This window comes from Pongo abelii, chromosome 16 (genome assembly GCF_028885655.2).
Source record: "Pongo abelii isolate AG06213 chromosome 16, NHGRI_mPonAbe1-v2.0_pri, whole genome shotgun sequence".
NCBI lineage: Eukaryota > Metazoa > Chordata > Mammalia > Primates > Hominidae > Pongo > Pongo abelii.
In genome coordinates, this window is record NC_072001.2 from 21638656 (window position 1) to 21664504 (window position 25849).

At 40.9% G+C, this 25849-nt stretch overlaps 1 protein-coding gene across 1 annotated transcript in view; it reads left to right on the forward strand.

Moving 5' to 3' along the window:
- The window catches only part of LOC112128543 (programmed cell death 6-interacting protein-like), a 75502-nt gene that overhangs the window by 16941 nt on the left and 32712 nt on the right, over nucleotides 1-25849 (forward strand). The window contains 2 exon segments of the mRNA XM_054531299.1: nucleotides 2861-2939; nucleotides 14883-15009. Of these exon segments, the coding sequence (XP_054387274.1) occupies nucleotides 2861-2939; nucleotides 14883-15009 (206 nt within the window).

Genomic DNA, 25849 nt, shown 5'->3' on the forward strand with positions numbered 1-25849 from the left:
ACCTGCTGAGATGCTTTTCTGAGTACTGGAGCTCAGACGCAACGCCTCAGCACCGTTTTGGGTTGGACAGACTTTGTTGCGCCGTGCCTAGCACTATAATACAGTTCCTGCCACCACCCGAACCAGACCCTCGCGGCTCCTGGCACGCCCTAAATACTCTGAGAGTTTAATGCAGACCCTTAACAGGGCTTGACTTTGTACTCTCACTCATTATGGGACCTTATTAAAGTAAATGAGCAAGCCAAATTGGTTGATTCCACACGTTCCGCACCTGATATCCTGACCTACATCCTGCTGATACTAATAGGATAAAACACTGAAAACAAACCAGGTGGAAAGGATCCATTAAGTTTCCACCAGGCACCATCAGGGGTCTTGCTCGATGAATGGTGCTCCAGAAGAACGCTCGATTCACTCAAGTTCTCTGATTGAATTAAAAGTTGTCAAGATGTCTCTTTCTCTCGCTCTCTTTTTTTTTTCTTTTCTTTTTTTTGGCAGCGCTGACAAAGAAGTACAAAATCTACAATTTTTTTTAGCTCAAATCTTGTGGCAGTGACAGCTTTTCTGTCAATGGGAGGAAAAAAAACCCTTATTTTAATTACAGTATTATAAATTCAAAACCCTAAATAACTTATAGAAAGTTTTCACTTAAAACAATGAAAGCTATAAAAGGAGCTAATCTATTAATGCAGTCTATTATTAGTTATTTTAATTTTAATATTTTTCAGATTATGCTGATATAGAAGGGAAAAACAAAAAGCTTGTCCCTGAGGAGTAATAAACTAAAAAAATCTAGAAGAGACAGATATGAAGGACAGGAATACAAGCGGGGAAACCCCCCTGCCCCTCTAAGTCCTGCTCAGTACAATCTCTAGAAATCATGCTGACATTCATTATTTTAATATTTGTTAAGCACATGAAACATGACAGTGGTAATAAACATATGAAATTTGAAGACTAAGGATGCTACAGATTAAAAATTTCTCTGATACTTTTTCTTTCTTTTTTTTCTTGAGACAAGGTCTCGCTGTGTCCCCCAGGTTGGAGTGCACTGATGCAATCATAGCTCACTGCAGTCAAAACTCCGGGGCTCAAGCGATCCCCCCCAATTCAGTACCCTGAGTACCTGGGACTACAAGCCCTGAGGTGCAGCTAATATTTAATTTCTTTTTTTTTTTTTTTGTAGAGAAAAAGTCTCACTATATTGCCCAGGCGGGTCTCAAACTCCTGGGCTCAAGCCATCCTCCTGCTTCAGCTTCCCAGAGTGGTGGGACTATAGTTGCGAGCTACCATGCCTGGCCCCCTCCAATAGTTAATTCAGGGAAAGGACAGGAGGCCCTACTTTTTTTGATATGATATAGATGCAGGCAGAAATGTCTAAATAGGGTTATAATCAACCCAAATCTTTTTTTTCAACTATCATAAATTACCACAAAAATTTTGTTCCATGTGAAAAAAGATTACCTAATGAATGAATAAGTAATTTGGAACTTTAGGTAAAGAAAATGGACACTCATTCACACACATAAATAGAGGAGGTGCATTGCAGTAGAAGAATTTCTTTTCTAGATTAATGGTTGTAAATGTTCCCAATCAAATATTAGTTAATAAGGCAACATTGTCCTTTGAAAAATAATTTGAGAAATGACAATAATTTTGTTTCTGTTACTAATTTTTTCCTCTGATTGCTAAATGATCTAACAACTACTCATTGTTCTCCTTATGTTTGTTTTCTAGTGTAAATTTGGTAGACTCAATTATGGGTGATAATAGTAGCATTTTTGAGGGATGACAACCTTGTGCATTTCAATGCATAATTATGAAAGCACTCTTGACAAATGAATTGATCACCTGCACAAAATAGGCATGGGCGTAAATGCAGGTCAATCAAATGGAAGATCAATCATGTTAAGCAATATTTTCCAATAGTTCTTTTGAGAGATATTCAGAGAAACAACAAGGAAAGTAAGTTTTAAATAATATTGGAGATGCTATATTTAAAAACACACTAAGTACATTTTTTGTTTGTTTTTAACCACAAGATTTCTTAATGCAATGAACAGACCAATGTGCAGTGAATTTCTTGGAGGCAACTGTGTAGTTCACTGTTGAATGTATTTGGCAACAAGACATTTTTGCAGTTATCTTGTGTGACTAGGATAATGTGGGATGGATTCAGAAAATCTGAATTTAAGAGTATACAGCTCTGATGAACCACATTATCTATTACTTCTAGCTGGTTTAAGATCTGTCTTTCTAGGAAAAAGAAATGAATTTTAGATGATTTGTATACTACATGTAGAATGGCCCATTGTAAAAGTTTAAAAAACCCTCCCTTATCCTCTTTTTCCCAAAAGCATATCTAATTCTTTTGCCTTGAGAATGAATAATGGTTTTTCATCACTTCAAACATGATTGAATAACCTACGAAGACCCAAATACAGTGGGAAAGACAGAAGAGAGTCCCAATTCATTGGTTATTGATTATAGCTCTGCTGATTTTGTGCCATCCCATCTTGGTCATTTTTATGGGTTCTAATATATTCCATCTGTTGAGCACCTATCTCTCTGCGTCCTTGAGCTGATGAACTGACACTGAACACGTGGACTCTAATTAGTTCTTTTACAGTTTCCTGGAGTATGCTCTTACCTGTTTATCTGAAATCTCATGGCCTCTTGACAGCTTTTTACTATCTACATTGTTACACATAATTCAAAGATAGAGAAAACACAATGAACATTTAGATCAACTAACTCATACTACAAAAGAAGAAATGCAACATATTACTTCTTTTCTACTCCTGCCCATGTGACTTTGCAATGTAATAATGATTCTTTGAAACTTCGCTGATTTCTACAGAGTCTCCAGACCTAAATTCTCCAAAGTGATGCCTTCAAACTACTGCTTAGGACATGGCCTGTCCCTGGAGGAGAGTGAGGTACCCCCCAGTCCCCGCCACTCACATAGAAACATTTATGGGAATAGGACTAAGCTAAAAATTTCATAAGGCAATAAAGTATTTCTGAGCCAGTGCTAGCATTGTTTCACATCTCTGTATTCCAAGACTTAGCTTTGCAGCTGTTGCCTGACACAGAGAAAGCCCTCAGTCTCTTTGTGTTAGAGGAACAATCAGAAATACAGATAAATAAATTGAAAGCAACAGCTAGAGTACATTATATAATCAGAGGTAATTGTCAACAATACAAACTGTATACCTTGAAGGACATGGTCTAAAATTTATTTTTTTAAGGTAGAAAAAGGATTATCTTCTTTACTATATTTCCAAAAAGCATGATTAAGCCCTCATCCATTTCTGTACCTGTGAATGTGCTTTGGCATTATACTTACACAGCATCAGATATTTTATACTCTGGATAATTAGTGGACAGTTGTGCACCTTTGATTTGATATTATACCATCAATATTCAACAGTTACTTTAACCACTACTGAAATATTTTAAATCCACTGCCATTTAATCATAGCAATTATCCTGTCTGCAGAAGTTTCCAGTGACGGAGAACTACCCTGTGATTGACAACCAATGACGAATAGCTTTTTTTTTTTTTTTGACACTAAGTTTGGCTAACAAGATTCTTCACATTTCTTTGCTTTGCCTTGCCAAGTGTAAAAACTGTAACTCTTCTGGCTGACATTTGACTTGGTGAAACTATAATTGTCTCATTGGTTGTGGCTCTGTTAGAGAAAAAAAATTATTATATATATATAATCAGCTGTCAGCTCAGATGAATTTCTCAGCTATATTGCTTACTTTTGTTTGTCACAGAATTAACTGGAAAATTTATTTTTCTCTTTAATCTCCCTTAGAACATAATAATTGAATCCATTTCCCACCAGAAAACTCTTATCTCCTGCTTTGTTTTTTTATAAAGAGAAACTTTAGCACAAAATACATATGGCCCAAAGACATGTTGAAACATATACTGAATATACTCTACAAAATTGTAAATATATTGTTACACTGGGAGAGTCAGGTTAAACTAGCATTTAATATGTTACTATGATGGTATATTGGTTGCTGTTTTTTTCTTCAACATAAAGCTTGCAACTTAGGATTATATGTTAATTGAAAAGTTGTAAAATGAATATGACTGTATATTAGAACCTGGTATGTTTTTCTGATTTAGTAGGTCATATGGGCATGCCAGGGGATAAACTAGGTGATATGTCAAATGTCTTACAGCCGTATAGGTAGTTTTCAGATCATGTAGAGGGAGCACCACAATGCCTTCTGCAAACAAGAGTTTCCCATATGTTCATTTAATTTGCATAGATTTCGCTATATGCCTTTCTGCCAAAAGGAAAGATAATGGGATAGGGATGATGTAAATGATGATGGTTAAAGCCCCAGTTAAAGTATTAACTATGATCCAATTTTAAGCGTGATCTAATAATCCCCTATGAGGTACCTACTATTATCTCCATAAACAAAATAAATCTAGGTGCCTAAATAACTATCTTTGTTTCTCGCTTCTATAATATGCTTCTCCCTGCACAGATCTCCCCCCTTGCCTCACATAATGCTTGAAAGATAAGTCTTGGTTCAGTACTCAATCCTTTAAATGTTAATCCGACTGGGCCAGTGCACGTAAATAATTAATAAATGTCCTCCTAAACCCCATGAGTCTATCTAATTCCTTAAAAATCCCGCTACAGGATTGCAGGTGTGAGCCACTGCGCCCAGCCCAATTCATTAATCAGAGAGGAATAGATCAGCCTGGCGTGGTGGCTCACACTTGTGATCCAGGGACTTTGGATGGCAGAGCACTGGGGATCACTTGAGCCTAGGAGATCCAGACAGGCCTGGGCAACATGGTGAAACTCGGTCTCTCTTTTTTTTTTTTTTTTGAGGAGGAGTTTGGCTCTTCTTGCCCAGGCTGGATTGCAGTGGCGAGGTCTTGGCTCAATGGGCCTCTGCCTCCTGGGTTTGGGTGATTGTCCTGCCACAGCCTCCCGAGTGGCTGGGATTGGACGCGTGAGCCACCATGCCCAGCTCATTTTGTTTTTTGTTTGTTTTTGTTTTTGTTGTTAGAGATGCGGTTTCTCCATGTTCATAAGGCTGGTCTCAAACTCCCCAGATCAGGTTATCCGCCCGCCTCGGCGTCTGGAGGTGCTGGGATTGCAGGCATGAGCCAGCGCGCAAGGCCCAATTTATTAATCACAAAGGAATAGCGCGGGGGATCGCTTGAGCCTAGGAGTTCCAGACAGGCCGGGGCAACATGGTGAAACCTGGTTTCTCTTTTTATTTTTTGTTTTGAGGCAGTTTCGCTCTTGTTGCCCGGCTGGAGTGCAATGGCATGGTGTCGGTTCCCGGTGGCCTCCGCCTCTTGGTCCTGGGTTTGGATCATTCTCCTGCCTCAGCCTCCCGAGCGGCTGGGATTGCAGGCATGAGCCACCATGCCCGGCTCGTTTTTTTTTTTTTTTTTTTGGTACAGACGGAGTTTCTCCATGTCAGGCTGGTCTCAAACTCCTGACCTCAGGTTATCCACCCGCCTCAGACTCCCGGGGTGCTAGCATTGCAGGCGTGAGCCACCGGGGTGCTGGGATTGCAGGTGTGAGCCACTGCGCCTGGCCGAATTGTTTAATCAGAAAGGAATAGATGGGCCTGGTGTGGCGGCTCACGCTTGTGATCCCAGGACTTTGGATGGCAGAGTGCTGGGGATCGCTTGAGCCTAGGAGTTCCAGACAGGCCTGGGCAACATGGTGAAACCTGGTCTCGATTTTTTGTTTTGTTTTTGTTTGTTTGTTTAAGGTGGAGTTTCGCTCTTGTTTCCCAGGCTGGAGTGCAGTGGCGCGGTCTCAACTCCCTGCGGCCTCCGCCTCCTCAGTTTGGGTGACTCTCCTGCCCCAGCCTACCAAGTGGCTGAGATTGCAGGCATGAGCCGCCATACCTGGCAAATTTTGTACTTTTTTTTTTTTTTGGTACAGACGGGGTTTCTCCCTTCGTCAGGGTAGTCTCAAACTCCTGACCTCAGGTTACCCCCGCGCCTCGGCCTCCCAGGGTGCTGGGATTGCAGGTATGAGCCACCATGCCCAGCTTTTTCTTTTTTAGTAGAGACAGTTTTCTCCATGTTGGTCACGCTGGTCTCCAACTCCCGACCTCAGGTTAACCGCCCGCCTCGGCCTCCCGGGGTGCTGGGATTGCAGGAGTGAGTCACCGCGCCGGGCCCAGTTTATTAATCAGAAAGGAACAGATCGGCCTGGCGTGGCGGCTCATGCTTGTGATCCCAGGACTTCGGAAGGCGGAGCGCAGCGGATCGCTTGAGCCTAGGAGTTCCAGGCCGGCCTGGGCAACATGGTGAAACCCAGTCTCTCTACCTCTTTTTTTTTTTTCTGAGAGGGAGTTTCGCTCTTGTTGCCCAGGCTGGAGTGCAGTGGCAGGATCTCGGCCCCCAGCAGCTTTGACCACCCGGGTTTGGGTGGTTCTTCTGCCTCAGCCTCCCGAGTGGCTGGGATTGCAGGCGTGAGCCACCAGGCCCGGCTACTTTTGTATTTTGTATTTTTTGGTAGAGATGGGGTTTCTCCATGTTGGTCAGGCTGGCCTCAATCTGACCTCAGGTTATCTGCCCGCCTCGGCCTCCCGGGGTGCTAGGATCCCAGGCATGAGCCACCGCGCCCGGCCGAATTTTTAACCAGACAGGAACAGATCGCCTGGCGTCATGGCTCACGGTTGTGATCCCAGGACTTTGGATGGCTGAGCGGTGCGAATCGCTTGAGTCTAGGAGATCCAGACCAGCCTGGGCAACATGGTGAAACCTGTTTTTTTTTTTGAGACAAAGTTTCCCTCTTGTTGCCCAGGCTGGAGTGCAGTGGTGCGGTCTCAGCTCACCAGGCCTCCGCCTCCCGGGTTTGGGTGGTTCGCCTGCTTCAGCCTCCTGAGTGGCTGGGATTGCAGGCGTGAGCCACCACGCCTGGCTACTTTTTTATTTATTTATTTTGGTAGAGATGGGGTTCCTCCATGTTGGTCGGGCTAGTCTCCAGCTCCTCACCTCCGGTGATCCGCCAGCCTCGGCCTCCGGTGTTTTGGGATTGCAGGCGTGAGTCACTGCGCCTGGCTGGAAACCCAGTCTCTTAACGAAAAAACAAAACAAAACCCACAGGTTAGCGGGGCCTGGTGGGCCCTGCGGGTAGTCCCAGCTACTCTGAAGGCTGATGCAGGAGGATTGCTTGAGCCTGGGGTGGAGGTGGCAGTGAGCCATGATGGCGCTGCTGCAGTCCAGACTGGGCCACAGAGCGGGACTCTGTCTCAGGGAAAGGAAAAAAGAAAAAAGGAAGAACATAAAATTGTTGAATCAAGGAACAGCTTGACAGTATATTATTGAGAGAAATAGAGGCAAAGGTTACGAGACACCAATGTTCACTTAGTGGAACTGCAGGTGTCCCCAGACAGGAGGCCGCTACTTTTCCAAAAGAAACCTATTATTGACCAAAAAAAAAAAAAAAAAGTTGGTTTGTTACAATATACAAATAGCTGAACTTTATATAGCCACTACCCTCTTCTAGCACTGCTCTAAGCCTTTTCCTGCTCTGAAATAGCTACTATTGTTACTTCCATTGTAGAGAAAACAGATGCCAGAGGTTGTTGTGCAAGGACTACGGAAACTGACTATGAAATTGACTTGTTGTTAGTTTCCGACTTAAAGGTTCTTCCTGCTCTGCTCTTTACATTGCCACATTTTAGTTAACATACCTCTTAAAATACTGGTCCTTTCTGTATTTGGAGGGACTCCTCTTGCAGTTAGAAGTTTTTTTTTACACTAAGCATTTGGTCAGAAAATCATCTGCATTTTATGTCAGTTTAAGTTTAGACATTGTTCAATTAGGAATGTAAATATGAGCAAACAGTTATCTGATTGAAATAGATAACCTAGAAAAAAATCACTTATGAGAAAGTCAAGAAAATGTGAACTCTGGATTTGTGGCTATTTTCAGAATATTAATTTTTTGGAATTTAATGGCATTGTGAATATATTTGTTTTTAAAAATTCCTTGTCTGCTACAGATACATACAAGGTAATTTAAAAAATGATATGATGTATAGGTTTTATTTCAAAATAATTAAGAGGAAGAAGGAATGTATATAAATGAAGTGGGAATATAAATGAAACAAAACTGGCTGTGGCCAGGTGTGGTGGCTCACACTTGTAATCCCAGCACTTTGAGAGACCAAGGCAGGTGGATCACATGAGGTCAGGAGTTCAAGACCAGCCTGACCAACGTGGTGAAACACCATCTCTACTAAAAATACAACAGTTAGCCAGATGTGGTGCCAGGTGCCTGTAATCCTAGCCACTTGGGAGGCTGAGGCAGGAGAATCGCTTGAACCTGGGAGGCGGAAGTTGCAGTGAGCCAAGATCACGCCACTGCACTCCAGCCTGGGCAACCACAGCAAAATCCCACCTTTAAAAAAGTAAACAAAAAAACCAAAAACCTGTCCATGCCATGAATAAAAAATTGTTGATGATGTGTATATGTAGGGCAATTACATTATTTTTCTCAACTTTTTTTAGGTTTGAAACTTTTTATTGAACACATGCACACATCCCTTGATAACTGGGGCTGCTTCCCCATTATTCTTGTAGTAGCCCTTCTGATTTTCACTTCATCTTCCATCTTAGAGATTCTGGATTTTTCGTGTGTGTATGTGTGGCAATTTCAAGTATGTCTTTGCAAGGACTATCCAGCATGTCTGCCTACTCAGCCATATTATCAGAAACAGAAATAGTTTCCAGCTTCTGTTCTTGTCCTGTTTAGACTTTTTAAGTTCCAAGAACAGTCACCTTCCACCAGACCCTCTGATGTTGGAAGACAAAGCATATTTTGTAAGTGGCATGGTTTCTGGGCTCCAATTGAGAAGAGAGTCACAGCTTTCAACAATCCAAAAATAGCTTACTGTGACTCACCCTATTTAGAAAGATAGAGATGATTAAAAAAAAGAAAACCTTAATTTACTATGTGACCTCTAAGTACCTCGGCTGAAAATTGTAAAGATAGAAAGGTAAATCAAAAGATACAGAGACTGTAATCATGCACTTAATGAAGTGCTAAATCAAAATATATTTGGCATATGTGAAAGAGTCTAATTTTATCCCATTTTTTACTAGCACTATAGGTATTTGCAAGTACATACAAAACTACAGTGTTACATATAAACTACCAAAAAAGAACTTAAGAAATGAGACTAATCTAGCAACTTTATTTAAAAGTTTATCTTAAGGGAATAATGAAGGATGTCCATACAAAAGGATTTAGCCATGACATGAGACTGTTCTTCCTGGCAAATCAATGGAAATTATTAAATGTGCAAAAGGGAACTGTTGGAATAAATTGTAACACCTTCATATGATCGTATATCATAACCTTTTTAAATGATATTGAAGAGTTGCATATATTGACTTAAACACATATTCATAACACATCACTGAATAGGAGAAATACGGGCCAGCAAAGAACAAAGAGTTGGTCCAATTTCTACAAAAAAAAGAAGACTAATAGCATGACAGCAGGGAAGAGGGAATATGTCAACGTACATGTGTTTATGTATATATATGCATAGCAAGTATGAACTTGAAAGGATATATATCAAATTGTTTACACAGATTACCTCAGAGAGGTAAATAACTGGCCTTTGGTGTTCTGTGTTCCACAGACTCTGAATTTTCTTTTTTTTATTTAAATAGAGACGGGATCTTAGCCAGGAGCAGTGGCTCACACCTGTAATCCCAGCACTTTGGGAGGCTGAGGAGAGCGGATTGCTTAAGGCCAGGAGTTCAAGACCAATCTGGCCAACATGGCAAAACTCTGTCTCTACTAAAAATTCAAAAATTAGCCAGGTGCAGTGGCTTATGCCTATAACTACAGGTACTCGGGAGGCTGAGGCATAAGAATTGCTTGAACCAGGAGGTGGAGGTTGCAGTGAGCAGAGATCGCACCACTGCACTCCAGCTTGGGCAACAGACCGAGACTCTGTCAAAAAATAAAAACAAAACAAAACAACAACAACAAAACAGTAATAAAGAGAAAATCTTATGGACAGGAGCAATGTCTCATGCCTGTAATCCCAGTGCTTTGGGAGGCCAAGATGGGAGAATCGCTTGAGGCCAGGAGTTCAAGACCAGCATGGGCAACATAGCAAGACCTTTTGTCTACAAAAAGTTTAAAAATTAGCCAGGCATAGTAGTGCATGCTTATACTCCCAGCTACCTGGGAGGCTGAGGTGGGAGGATCACTTGAGCATGAGAGTTGGAGGTTGCAGTGAGCTGTGATCACACCACTGGGAAGCCATGACCCCATCCCTGCCTCCTTCCTCTGTCCTATGCTAGCAATAAATGTTTCCCAGCCACAAATAATTATTAGAACCTCCTCCCCATGTGCCACCTCCAACCACCGCTAGGTATGATACAGGGGCGGCCCTACCCTCTGGAATATACAAAACCTTACACGGACACAATATATACACCGGGGAAGGGGGGCCACCCCAGCAGCCCATGCCCTCGCCTGGTCCACAGTTAGCCCCACTGTCCTGCCTCAGCTACCTCTCTGAATAAGAAGATTGGAGACCCCCGAGGGAAAAGTTGCTATGATGAGAGTAAGGAGGCCTCCTCCAAACAAACCAACTCCACCAGCCTCTGGCTCTTAAATAACAATCATCATCATCCAGAAATTTAAGGACTCAGCTCTGGTCAAGGTGGCAAAGGGTCTGTTTGTCTTTCCCAGTAGACAGTAGAAAGCACACTGTGTATGATTTCAGTTGTTTTAATGTCACAGGACATAATCCCAAAAGTCCCTGTGGACCTATCTCTTCTGTTTTTGTCTGCTGTCTCTCTGTTGGTCAGGGTAGTTTCTATTTTCAGGTTCACCGGTTCTCTCCTCTCTCCTTTCCACTCTGTTGTAGAGCCTGTCTACTGAGCTATTTATTTCAATTCTTTCATTTTGTTTTGAAATTTTATTTGAGATGGAATCTCGCTCTGTCACCCAGGCTGGAGTGCAGTGGCATGATCTCCGCTCACTGCAAACTCCACCTCCCGGGCTCAAGTGATTCTCCTGCCTCAGCCTCCCAAGTAGTTGGGATTGTAGGCGCCTGCCACCACACCTGGATGATTTTTATATTTTTAGTAGAGACAAGGCTTCATCATGTTGGCCAGGCTGGTCTCAAACCCCTGACCTCAGGTGATCTGCCCACTCTGGCCTCTCAAAGTGCTGGGATTACAGGTGCAATTATTTCATGTTTTTATTTTTTATTTATTTATTTTTTTTAAGACAGAGTCTCACACTGTTGCCCAGGCTGGAGTGCAGTGGTGCCGTCTCAGCTCACTGCAAGCTCCGCCTCCCGGGTTCACGCCATTCTCCTCCCTCAGTCTCCCAAGCAGCTGGGACTACAGGCACCTGCCACCACACCCGGCTAATTTTTTTGTATTTTTAGTAGAGACTGGGTTTCACCGTGTTAGCCAGGATGGTCTCGATCTCCTGACCTCATGACCCACCCACTTTGGTCTCCCAAAGGGCTGGGATTACAGGCGTGAGCCATCGTGCCTGGCCTCATGTTTTTATTCTTAAAATTTTCATTTGATTTTTCTTTATGTCTTCTATTTTACTTCTATTTTTCTACCCTTTCTTTTGATTCAGGCATTCATGTAATTGCTCACTGGGGCCTTTTCATGGGATGTGCTTTAAAATTCTCTTGTTAGAGAGCCCTGGGTGGTGGGATGAGCGTGGAAAGTCTATGTCCCTGCCCGCTCCTTAGCTGAAGGTCGTGGGGATGGAGCCACATTTTTTTCCTGTGGTGTTTTCCTAGAGTTGGGTGGTTACTGTCTAAAAGTTTTCTGGCTTGTTGGGCTGATCCTTTACTGGGGTTTTTTTTTTTCCTCTATTTCCATTACCATTTCCAGGTTGATTATTCTTCAGTGCCAACTATAGAATACATGAGATGACAAAGCCACCCAAGTCCCAGGGGCCTTAGCCAGCCTGCCTTTCTCCACCTTTCATATTCATCTTATTTTTGTTTGAAATATAACTTCCAGGATTGTTATCTACACTTCATAGGAGAAGCAGAGAAAGGCATTTACTCCATTTTGTCTGGAAGTGGAAGTCCATTATTTTTATTTTTTAAAGTATTTTATTTTATTTAATAATCAGCAGTACATAGTAGTTTGACAAAGCAGAAAGTGCATGCGTTTCCCTTTCAGTGTTAACTTTGAACACCTGGCTGTCTCTCTCCATGCATATTTGTGGAGATAAGTGTTGGGCATTGTAGTAAGGCGAAAAGAGAGTTGAACAGATGAATGGATGAAGAGACAGAAAGAAAACTGGCATTGTTTAGTAATAAATAGATTTAATGATATAACAACATTAATGTTACTCGAATTTAAAAAGAAAAATTAACTAGAGAACTAAAGAAATTGCTGTTCTTCAGGAGAACTATATTGAACAAGAGAAAATTCTTGTTTTGGAATATTTCTCTAAGAGTGAAAGAAAAAAGGTAAGCCAGTTATGAGAGACTCACTGTGTTTGTGCCCACATGATTAGACATCAACCTTGCTTACATTTCTTCTCCCTCTCTTTTGTCCTCTATGGACTTTTTTAAAATGTTGTAAAATTATTTTTACTTTGTCAAGATTTATACTTATTTAAATTTTTGTCTGGACCCATATTCCTGTAACTGTTTTTGTCAATTTAATCATTTAACATTTAAATTCTCATTATATCATGTGTTCTACATTGATCAATTAAGTGTTCCAACCACCCTCTTACAAGGACAAAAAAGAAAAATATGTCTGGTCTTAACAACAATGCAGTAAGCCAAAAAAGAAAAATAAAATGTATAAAGATTGGGGGAAAAAAAAACAGCCCTCATTACCATTCATCCAGTAGTAATTTTATTCCCTAGTTCTTCATTGTGATCCTTCCTTTTTTTTCTTGGGTGGCGGGGGGTGGGGGGGTGGATTTAAGTATCAAGTAGTTAAAATGTTCTCTCAACCTGTATCTTGAATAATGAGAAGAAAAGTGTTCTTCTCTTTGTTTTTGCATGTTTGAGAATCCCTACTAAATTTATTAGCTCCATAATACATTTTTGTTCCCAGAGTAATTCATAGCTTTTCGTCTCTCTTTTTAAAAAAAATCATGTTGGGTGGTGTGTGCATTTCATTAAATTCATGTCCTTATTGAATTACTCTATAGTGCAAGCATTTTTAGAAGATTTCTTGTATTCCTTGGATCTTAGCTTTCCCAGAATGTGTTCTTCCTTTGATGTTTTTCATACCATGTTCTTTCTGTCCTGTACTGCTGTTATTTCTGTGCATAATGATAATGACAGGATCCTTTTTTAAAAATATTATTGATCCTAACGTGGCTGGTTTTAGCCAGAACTCTAATTGGCTGTGATTAGTACAGATGGGTTCTTGTAGACACTCCTCCAAAAATATTTGTGACATTTGTCTTCTCTTGTAAGCTGCATCTAATGCATTTGATGCTGCATTCTCTGTTCCTTTTTAATAGCAGTGGCCTTGGGGTGGGGGGTGGGAGAACCTGTCTAAGAAAACCTTTAGCTCTTTGTTGTAGGCCTGAAGACTGTTCTTTCCCCTCTCAACTTTGAATAAATACTCCTGGGGTCTCATTCTCCCAACTCTACACGTTACCTCAAAAATTGGCAGGCCCCTGGCAGCCCCTCCCAGTGTCTGCAGGAGAGTAGTGTATAAGGGCTTCTGCTCTTGACGGTGTATTTCCTTGATTTTTCCTCTCAAGCTGCCTACTCTACCTGTATCTCCCCATCTTTTAACAATGCCTATTAAATGATGGCCCATCAGCATTGTTACTGTCATTCCTAAACTGATTTTCAAAGGATTCTTTTTTTTCTCTATCAGAGATAAATCATTTAGGAAGAGATCATTTGAACATTCTTGTTTATAAGCCGAAGAAGGGTTTCCAAAGATGAATAGTTTGAAGATTGACAAAAATGGGGATGATTTGTGAGAGTGAATGCCTGGAGAGTATCAGAGAACACCCAGAATGTACAATAAGAGGATACATGGAAGGGCAACTTTTCCTTTGAGACAGGAAGGGAAAGACATATGGATGAAATGAGTTATGCAAGTTGGATTTCCTCTCGATGGCTTCTTCTTCAGGTAACCACAAAGTCTGAGCACTGTCAAAAATACTTCTTGGGCCAGGCATTGACTCTTAGTCGATTGCCTGAGCTGAGGAGTTCGCGACCAGCCTGGGCAACATGGTGAAACCCCATCTCTGGTAAAAATACAAAAAAAAATTAGCCAGGCATGGTGGCCTGTGCCTGTAATCTCAGCTACTTGGGAGGCTGAGGCACAAGAACCACTTGAACCTGGGTGGTGGAGGCTGCAGTGCGCTGAGATCCTGCCACTGCACTCCAGCCTGGGTGACAGAGCAAGACTCTGTCTCCAAAAAAAGAAGGGGCATGGTGGCCAGTGCCTGTAATCCCAGCACTTTGGTAGGTCGAGGTGGGTGGATCACCTGAGGTTGGGAGTTCAAGACCATACTGGCCAACATGTTGAAAAGTTGTCTTTACTAAAAATACAAAAAATTAGCTGGGTGTGGTGGTGGGCATCTGTAATCCCAGCTACTCAGGAGGCTAAGGCAGGACAATCACTTGAACTCAGGAGGCAGAGGTTGCAGTGAATCGAGATTGCACCACTGCACTCCAGCCTGGGCAACAAGAGCAAAACTCCATCTCAAAACAAAAACAAAAAAAAAACAAAAACAAATATAAAAACAAAACAAAACAAAAAACTTTCTGTACATCTCCTCAACCTTTCCTGTGACTATCAGCTTTACACATTATGTCAGGAACACTTTCTGGATAGCTAATAGAGGGTGAATATGCTTATATTTTAGGAGCCAGTGACATTCAAGAATGTTGTCATAGACTTTACTGAGGAGGAGTGGAGACAACTGAGCCCTCTGCAGAGGAATCTGTACAGAGAAGTGATGCTGGAGAACTGTAGGAATCTAATCCATGTGGGTAAGAGTGTTTTCTTTTGTAACTGAAAATCTTCCTATTTGAGGGTCTTTGCTTTTTCAGTTATTAACAGCCATGAGTCTTCATAGCATTTTATTCTGCTGGGCTTATATAGTCCCCCAAACCAAAGGTTTTACAATCTAGTTGGCCCTCAAGACACAAGATGTTCCCAATACATTTTCCCCAGGTAAACTGTCTTTATTTTTAAAGTGTTGATATTAGGAGCTTTCTATGCTACTCCTCCCTTAAACCTCACAGTAGCCATCATTCAGTGAGTCAAACACTAAGGGGTTAGGGCCAAATTTTCAGATATTTGTCTCTTTCTTTCCCCATGGGTGGGCTGTCATCCTTTCAAAGCCAGTGTTATCTCCCAGCTGGAGCTAGAAGAGGAGTTGTGGATGATGGACCGGGCACCCCAACTTGTCCAGCTGAGAAATAGAAGCATGAAGTTCTTGGAATTGGTCAATGAAGAAGGCATTTCTTACAATGTTGTCTGAGGAATTATTCTCATAGTCATATCTGTTTTCACTTATTCTTCATCTTTCTATCCTATTAGTTTCCCCTTCATATTTCTCAGAGGAAGATGTGTGCTTCCTTAACTAAGTTCACGTTTCCTTTGTTTGCAAACTTCCTTCTCTTCTTTTCTCATCCATCTCTTCCCACTCGTCTCTTTTCTGTGGCATTGCAGGCATGATGACTCCTTCTCACTCCCGCATTCTCAGCTTTGTCTTTCACAGCCTCCTTTCCTTAGTCATTTAGCTTTTAATGGCTCTTTCACCCAATAAATAGAAATACACATATTGTACATTGTCAGATCTCACTGCTTCAGAGCAAGATTTGATTAAAACTTTCTAAAAAGGGGTTTAGCCACATGTATCAAGAGTTTTAGTAATACCCTTTTAGTCCTTCTTCTGACAGGACCCCTGTCTAGTAGATATCATAGAGGTAAACAATGAGCCATGAATAGTTCTATTCCCTTGGCATTGTAAGTAATTGATTTCAATATCATGGCATTGTTTCTGCAAATTATGGAATACATAAACATTGAAAAATTATTATGTTATTAGAAACATGATATTCACAGAAATTGTCAATGATGCGGATAGTACATTATGTAAAGAAAGTAATCTATGAAATTTTAACTACACTTAAATTTAGCAATAGAGGGAAATACTTAAATCAAATAACACTTATTACACATTGACTCTCCTCCCACCTTTAAATGCAGTTATTATGATATGCTATTAAGTGTAACTTTTCTCCTTATTTTGTACCCAGGCATTTCCTAAGACTTGCTCTTTCTGTCCCTCCTTCCTATTCAGTGTAATGATATCCCTGTATATTTTGGTTCTTTCGCCCCCATTTGTTCAACAAACATTTATTGGGCACCATGCAGGAAAGGATCTAAAGGGAGCACTCCAAGATATTGAGGGTAGGGATTGCTGGTGTTGAAGCTGCAAGTGATTTTTCTTTCCTTCTTTATTCTCTTTCATTTCTTCTAAACTTTCCACCATGGACATATTTTCCTTTAAAAATCTAACAAACAGAAAGAAACACTCTGTATGATATATACTGTTACCATGTGCATTTTCCATAATTCCTTCCTGATTACATTTCTTTTTGCTTCTCAACCATTATTTTGGTTTCTAAAGACTGTCCTTCTACTGAAATTATGTATTCAGAGGCAATCATTAGATTTCTTCTAAAAATGGGCTAGCCTTTTTCCAGTTTTCTTCATCTTCAGTCTGTCTGACTTACTTTGCCATTTTGATTTTTGACTTTGGGTGTAATAAAAATGTATTGTGGAAATTTTAGAAAATACAAATAAGCAAAAAATAAAATTTGAAATCAGTGATCTCATGTCTTGGAGACAGATAGCTCATGGATATATGCTATGTTGTATTTATTATCTAATATCTAGAATAATCATTAGTCATCATATAAAATAATGGATCGACATTTAATTTTATGGTTTTACCATTACTGATTAAATTAGGTACCTGGGATTGAACATTTAGGTTATTGCCAATTTCTTCCTTTTATAAATGATACAGATTTAAACATCCTTATAACTGTCTTGCACATTTCTTCCATCAGAGCTTAGTATAAAATTCTTAGAAAATGAGTTTTTTGCAGCAAACGTTATGAATAATAATCACTTAAAGTTTTTGTTAACATGTTGTTGATTTTTTTTCAGAAGGGCAGTACTAGTTTGTTCACCTATCCCTCAGTCATACCTGCATGTGACTGAACACATTGCAGTTCATGGTTTTTCATTACATTTTTATTACTGCTGAATTTTTACATTTTTCAATGTAGTTACTCACCCTTTACTTTTTATATTTTATAAATTGTCTGATCTTCTCATTAGCCCATTTTTTCTTATTAATGTGAAAATATGTTTTCAGGATACAGATCTGCACTGTGCAGTACTAAAGCATTTGGCTCTTGAGGCAACTGAAACGTGGCTAGTTCTCATTGGGCTGTGTTATGAGTATAAAATATACCCCAGATTTTGTAGACTTAGTAAGAAAAGAAAGACTGTAAACTATCTCAATACTTGTTATGCTGAATCCCCGTTTAAATGATAATATTTTGGATATATTGGGTTGAATAAAATATGTTCTTAAATTAATTTTACCTGTATTTTCTTACCTTTTTTAATGTGGCTACTGGAAAACTGAAAAATAAATGTGTGCATCACAGCACTTGTGGCTCTCGTTATATTTCTGTTGAAAAGCACTGATACAAATAGTCAATTCCTGTATATTTTGACTACTTTTGCCTTTTAGCTTTTTTGAATTCATTATTATTACAAAAATAAAACACACTTGATTAAAACATTCAAACTATACAGAAATTTTAAAAAATACAAATCTGCTATAAAAAATCCTTCATCCCTCTGCAGTTCCAGTGATAGCCAGTGTTAAGCCATTGAGTATAGAATCTGGGATATGTTTTGCTTATTGTAAGGTTTGTGCGTGAAGCCACATTATCCCTAATTTACTACCCTCAGCCTGCAGTTACCAGAGGACTAAAAACCCAACCCTATCTTCTGAATTATTCCTTCCCTCCACCTAAGTTGTATAGGCCACTTAGTCTCATGAGGATTTCTAAGTTTTGAAAAGTAATGGCCTCGTTTTTTTTTTTTTAGAAGTTATTTTATTAGAATACACCATTTTTTTTCTAATACAGTAGTGAAACACTACTTATTTGTGCTAATGACACCAAGTCTTCTACTCATCTGAGGCTTTGCTGATGCTAAGCACTGTCGTGTGCTGTTAAAAATGAAGGTTCTGTCTTACCAAGAATTTGTCCTAGGCTCTAGCTAACTGCTAACGCAGTTGAAGTGGTATTGTATTGGTGGTGACTACGTCTTGTGCATTGGTTGGTATATTTAGTTTATTTATTCCACAGGGATCTGTTGTTCAATGTGGTTGATTTAAATTCCAAGCTTTAATTTTGTAATTTAAACAACGCACATGCACGTGTGTGCTTGTAAAGACAGAAGTCTGCTATTGGTCAGAATCATACAGACTGTGTCACAGATAAGGAAGCACCTGCTATTGGTTGCTTCATTACTATGGAGAAGACCTTGCCAAGTAAGTGAAACAGGTAAGAGATGGGTTTAAGGTGCACAGTTGCCACTATTGCATGGGAGAAATCCCAGGTTCTATGTGGACGATGGGAATTTGGATTGAGCTGATAATGGTCAGTCGAGGAAAAGTTCCCCTAATATTCTTCAGATTTTTCTTATAGCTTCCTTCACAATTTGTCTCAATTATTGGTTGAATCAATTTTTTTCTTCCTGATTTGAGATCCCATCTTTATCAAGTGCTGTATTTCCATTAATTCATTCAAGAAATGTGTAGTGGGTCTTGCATCTGGAGACACAACAGTGAAGAAGACCTAAAAAAGTGCTTTCTTTCAAAGAGCTTACATTTGATCTGGGATAAAGGGGTGCAAAAATATGGAAGAGATAAACAATAAATAGAACATTAGGTATTGATGACTGCTTTGGTGAAACCAAAATGGTATATTGTGAGAAAGTGGCTACAGTGAGTGACTACTTAAGACTGGGTGGTAAGGGAGGGCTTTTTCAGATGGTATCATTTAACATGAAGCATGGATGACAGAAAGGACCCGGCCTTTCAAAAACCTGGTATAAGAGTATTTCAGATGCTAAGGCAAGAGTAAGCTTTGCGAGGGTGGTACTTGAGTGCTAAGAAGTGAGATCCAAGAGATAGAGAGGGTTTGGGTCTCATAGAGCTATGGGAACCAAGGTGAGGATTTTGAGATAGGAGGGAGACATCTGGATTCTGGGGAGGCAAGAAGATCCTCAGGAGACCTTTTGGGATAGTCTGAGTGAAAGATGATGAGGGCCAGAGCAAGAGTGGTAGAAGTAAAGACAGAGATAAATAGATTTAAGATACAACAGGGTAGGGTTTGATAAAGTTGACAGGAATCTTCAATTATTAAATGTAGGAAGTAAGCTAAGAAAGGGATGTAATACTTCTAAGGTTTTGGTTTGAGTAAGTGTGGGGATAGGAGTGAAATTGACAGAAATGGGGAAGAACATAAGAACATGTTTTGGGAGCTGCAAATCAAGAATTCTGTTTTGCACATGTTAGGTGTGAGATGTTCATTGTACATCTATATGGGTGTGTCAGATAAACAGTTGGGTAAAAGGCCAGAGTTCAGGAAAGGAGCAGGCATGGAGATGAATTTGGAAGTCCTTGTGATATAGATGGTAATTACAGCCACAGTACTGGATGCTAAATGAAATAAAGACATAAGAGGGATTCCAGGACAGACCTGTGGGTCAGCCCATTTGTCTGGGCCTTCTGTTATTCTGGGTTACCTATAATCACTAGCTAAATTTCTTGACATTATTTCTTTTGGATCTTTATGCGTATATTTACCTTTCACCTGATTAAAAAACCTGCAGAAGCTTCGCATGGCACCTACAGGAGGTGAAAACACCTCCTGTAATTTCAGGGCTCTTTGTAAACTGGCCTTCCATAATCTAGCCCTGTTCCATCTCAGTCAATCAGCCTGACATCCTCTGTGGATACACTTACTTGTGTTTGAGCCTGTTATGTGTCTTTCATCTTTTTCTCTTGTCTTAGAGTTGCATTTAGATTCCATTTTCCTCGTGAAACATTTCACTTCTTCAGTCCAAACAGACCACTCACATCTCTAAACTATTACTGTAGTTACTGTCTTACATTGAAATACTTACTATTTTTTATTTTCAGAGATTATAATAAACATGCTTTCTTTTCAATGCTAAAGAAAAGTTATTTGAATCAAATATACACATGGCTTACAATCATACATAGAAAAGCTCAATATCACTGATCATTAGAGAAATGCAAATCAAAATAACAAGGAAAAACTCTCTATCTAAATGGCCTAAGCATCCTTTTAAAAGGCAGAAATGGTTGGAATAGGTTAAAAACAACAAAACTACATGCTGCTTTTTAAAAATGAACTTTAAACATAAATTCACAAATAGTATAGACAAACATGTTTGAAAAAGATACGGCATGCTCATCTAAAAAGAAAGCTGGAGCGGCTATATTAATAACAGGCAAAGTCGATTTCAGAACAAAGAATATTGGTAGAGGTAAAGAAAGAAAAATGATAGAATCATCTCAACCAATGCAGAAAGGCATTTGACAAAATGTAACATCAATTCCTGCAAACAGTATTAGAAAGCACCTTCCTGAATGTAATCAAGGACATACACAAATACAAGCTACAGTTAACAGCAGCTGACATTATTCTTAATAGTCAAAGAATGAATGCATTCCCCCTATGTTTAAAAAAAGATGGATGCCTCTGTTCTATTCAATAGTATGGAGTTTCTAGCCAATGCAATAAGGAAAGCAGAAGAAATAAAACATATGGAGAATGGCAGGAAGAAGTAAAACTATCTTTGTTTGCATATTATGTGATTGTCTACATAGAAAATCCCATGGAATTTACCAACAGGCTGCCTGGCTTAGTGTTAAAGGTGTGCCCAACACATACCCAAGAGGCCCTTGGCAAAAACTGGGAGACTTTGCTTCCCAGTGTTTAGGGAAATCTCTCCAATAGTTTCCTGACCGCTAAGCGAACTGATCCAGGACTTCATTACAACAAAAAATACAGACTTTACAGATTTAGTTCAGAAATATGACTAAAACGATACTAAATAATCACAATAACAAAACCTGGGGCAGGTGGGCAAATCTGATTTCCAGAGTTGCCATGTAATTTAAAGTGTCCAGTTTCCAACAAAAATATATTAAGAAACATGCAAGTAAATAAGAATATATGGCCCAAAGGGGTAAAAGCAGTCAGTAGAGAACTGTTGTTGAGGAAATCCAGACATTGGACTGACTAGACAAAGACTAAGTTGGCTATTTTAAATCAGTGACTTCAAAGAGCTAAAGGAAACCATGTCAGAAGAACTGTAGGAAAGTATGAGGGCAGTGTCTCACAAAATAGTAAATATTGGATCAGGAAAAAGAATTAATCAGTACTAGGCCTAATACCTGGGTGATGAAATAATCTGTACAACAAACCCCCATGACATAAGTTTACCTATGTAACAAACCCGCACATTTACCCTTGAACTTAAAGTTTAAAAAAAAGAAATAGAAATTTTTTTTTTAAACAACCAAATAGAAAATCTGGAGTGGACAAGCACAATAACTGAAATGAGAAATTCACTAGATGGGCTAAATAGCAGAGTTGAAGAGTCAGAAAAAGAATTAGGGAACTTCAAGTTAGGTCAAGTGAGATTATATAATTAGAGTAACAGAAAGAAAAAGATAATGATTGAAAACTTCCCAAATTTGATTTTTTAAAAACACCAAAAGCTCAACAAATTCCAGAAACGATAAACTCAGAGATACCTCATGATAAAAAATTTGATAGACCCAACATCATACAAAGTATGTTCCCCAACCACAATGGAATAAAATTAGGAAACTGACAGAAGAAAAGTAGAGAAATTCACAAATATGTAGAAATTAACCAACACACTATTCAAAGGACAGTAGGTCAAAAAGGAAATAACAAAGGAAATCAGAAAATACCTATAGATGAAGAAAAAGAAAACACAACAAAACCTATGGGATGCAGCTAAAGCAAGTGCTTAGTGTGAAACACACAGCTGTAAGCACCTATATGAGGAATAAATCACCAACATTTCACTACAAGAAAGTAAAAAAGAAAGGCCAACTAAACTCAAAGCAAAAACATGGAAGGAAATAGTAAAGATTAAAATAGAAGTAAATACATTGGAGAATGGGAAAATGTAGAGAAAATCAACAAAATAATACTTTGTACTTTGTAAAGATTAGGAGAATTGACAAACTTATAGTTGAGACTCACGAGGAAAAGTAGAGAGAGCAAAAAAAGAGAGAGAAGGAAGGGGAGACAGAGCTGGAGAGAGAGAGACAAAATATTTAATTACTACAACTGAGAATAAAAGGACATTATTGCTGACCTCAGATAAATAAAAGGGTTACGAGGAAATAAAATTAACAATGGTATTACAACAAATTAGATAACATAGATGAAATGGAAAAATTGCTAGAAACACAAACTACCAAAGCTGACTAAAGAAGTAATAGAAATTTGATCCATAAATCTATTTTGAAAAAGTTTGGCCGCTTTTTTGAAAAAAAAGAAATATGATCTAATCATTCCGTTCTTAAGGATTTAGCCAAGAACAATATATGTTCATACAAAGATTCATATATTAATATTCATTGCAACTTTATTTTAATAGCCAGAAAGTGGAAACAACCCAAATTTCTATCAGCAATTGAATGGATGTGTTATATTCATACTTACTACTAAGCAATAAAAAAGGAATGAATCATTGATCAATGCTACAGTATAGATGAATCTGAAAATAATTAAGCTGATGATAGAAGACAGAAAAAAGTACACATAATGCATGATTTCACTTACATACATTTTAAAGAATGCAAAATTTCACAGAAAGCACATGAGCGATTATCTGGAGCTAAAGAGTGGGACAGGGATGAGTGGAAAGAAGGAATTACAAAGAAGCACAAGGAAAGTTTTTGGGGTGATTGAAATGTTTGTATTGTCCTGATAGTTTCACAGTTATATACATAGGCCAACCTATCTATCAAACTGTGCACTTTAATTATGTTCACTTCATTGTATTTCTCTTGTGCTTCAATAAAGCTGTTTAAAAATGACATATGCATAATTTAATCAGTAGCTATAGAAATGCTCTTTTCTGTTGTTGTTGTTTTTGTTCTTTTTTTTGGTAGAGACGGGGTTTTTCCATGTCGGTCAGGCTGGTCTCAAACTCCCGACCTCAGGTGATCCGCCCTCCTTGGCCTCCCGGGGTGCTAGGATTGCAGGCCTGAGCCACTGCGCAGGGCCCAATTTATTAATCAGAAAGGAACAGATCGGCCTGGCTTGGTGGCTCACGCTTGTGATCCCAGGACTTCGGCCGGCCGAGTGCGGTGGATCACTGGAGCCTAGGAGTTCCAGGCCGGCCTGGGCAACATGGTGAAACCCGGTCTCTCTTTTTATTTATTTATTTATTTATTTATTTATTTATTTATTTAGAGGCGGAATTTCGCTCCTGTTCCCTAGGCTGGAATGCAGTGGCGCGGTCTCGGCTCCCTGCTGCCTCCGCCTCCCGGGTTTGGGTGGTTCTCCTGCCTCAGCCTCCCGAGTGGCTGGAATTGCAGGTGTGAACCCCCATGCCCGGCTTTTTTTTTTTTTTTTTTTTTGCTAGAGACAGGGTTTCTGCATGTTGGTCAGGCTGGCCTGGAGCTCCCGAACTCGGGTGATCTGCCTGCCTTGGCCTCCTGGGGTGCTGGGTTTGCAGGTGTGAGCCACTGCGCCCGGCCCAATTTATTAAGCAGAAAGGAATTGATCGGCCTGGCGAGGCCCCAAACTTCGGACGGCGGAGCGCGGCCGATTGCTTGAGCGTAGGAGTTCCAGACCAGCCTGGGCAACATGGAGAAACCCGGTCTCTCTTTTTATTTTATTTATTTATTTTATTTGAGGCGGAATGTCCCTCTTGTTGCCCAGGCTGAAGTGCAGTGCTGCGGTCTCGGTCTCGGCTCGCCGTGGCCTCCGCCTCCGGGTTTGGGTGGTTCTCCTGCCTCAGCCTCCCGAGTGACAGGGATTGCAGGCGTGAGCCACCATGCCCGGCTTTTTTTTTTTTTTCCTTCTTTGGTAGAAAAGGGGTTTCTCCATGTTGGCGAGGCTGGTCTCAAACTCCGGACCTCGGGTGATCCACCCACCTCGGCCTCCCGCGGTGCTGGGATTGCAGGTGTGAGCCACCGCGCCCGGCTCAATTTCTTAACCAGAAGGGAATAGATCGGCCTGGCGTGGTGCCTCACGCTTGTAGTCCCAGGACTTTGGACGGCCGAGTGCAGATGATCGCTTGAGCCTATGAGTTCCAGACTGGCCTGGGCAACATGGTGAAACCTGGTCCCTTTTTTTTGTCTTTTTGAGTGGAGTTTTGCTCTTGTTGCCCGGGGTGGAGTGCAGTGGCGCGGTCTAGGCTCGCCGTGGCCTCCGCCTCCTGGGTTTGGGTGGTTCTCCTGCCTCAGCCTGCTGAGTGGCTGAGATTAGAGTCAGGAGCCACCATGCCCGGTTTTTTTTGTTTGTTTGTTTGTTTTTTTGGTAGAGACAGGATTTCTGCATGTTGGTTAGGCTGGCCTGGCGCTCCCCACGTCTGGAGATCTGCCCTCGTTGGCCTCCCGGTGTGTTGGGATTGCAGGTGTGAGCCACCGCGCCCGGCCCAATTTATTAAGCAGAAAGGAATAGGTCGGCCTGGCATGGCTCCAGACCTCGGACGGCTGAGCGCGGCCGATCGCTTGAGCCTAGGAGTTCCAGACCGGCCTGTGCAACAAGGAGAAACTGGTCTCTCTTTTTATTTTCTTTATTTATTTTATTTGAGGCAGAATTTCGCTCTTGTTTCCCAGGCTGGAGTGCAGTGGCGCAGTCTCGGCTTGCCGTGGCCTCCGCCTCCCTGGTTTGGGTGGTTCTCCTGCCTCAGCCTCTCGAGTGACTGGGATTACAGGCGTCAGCCACCATGCCCGCCTTTTTTTTGTTTGTTTGTTTTTTGGGTACACACGGGTTTTCTCTATGTTGGTGAGGCTGGTCTCAATCTCCGGACCTCGGGTGATCCACCCGCCTCGGCCTCCCGGGGAGCTGGGATTGCAGCTGTGAGCCACTGCGCGGGGCCCAGTTTATTAACCAGAAGGGAATAGATCGGCCTGGCGTGGTGGCTCATGCTTGTAGACCCAGGACTTTGGACGGCCTGTGCAGATGATCGGTTGAGCCTATGATTACCAGACTGGCCTGGGCAACATGGTGAAATCTGGTCCTTTTGTTTGTTTGTTTTTGAGTGGAGTTTTGCTCTTGTTGCCCAGGGTGGAATGCAGTGGCGTGGTCTCAGCTGGCCGTGGCCTCTGCCTCCCGGGTTTGGGTGGTTCTCCTGCCTCAGCCTCCCCAGTGGCTGCGATTATAGGCAGGAGCCACCATGCCCGGCTTCTTTTTTTTTTTTGGTAGAGACGGGGTTTCTGCATGTTGGTCAGGCTGGCCTGTAGCTCCAGACCTCGGGTGATCCGCCTGCCGTGTCCTCCTGGGGTGCTGGGATTGCAGGTGTGAGCCACAGCGCCCGGCTCAATTTCTTAATCAGAAGGGAATAGATCAGCCTGGGTGGTGGCTCAGGCTTGTAGTCCCAGGACTTTTGACGGCCGAGTGCAGATGATTGCTTGAGCCTATGAGTACCAGACTGGCCTGGGCAACATGGTGAAACCTGGTCCCTTTTTTTTTCTTTTTG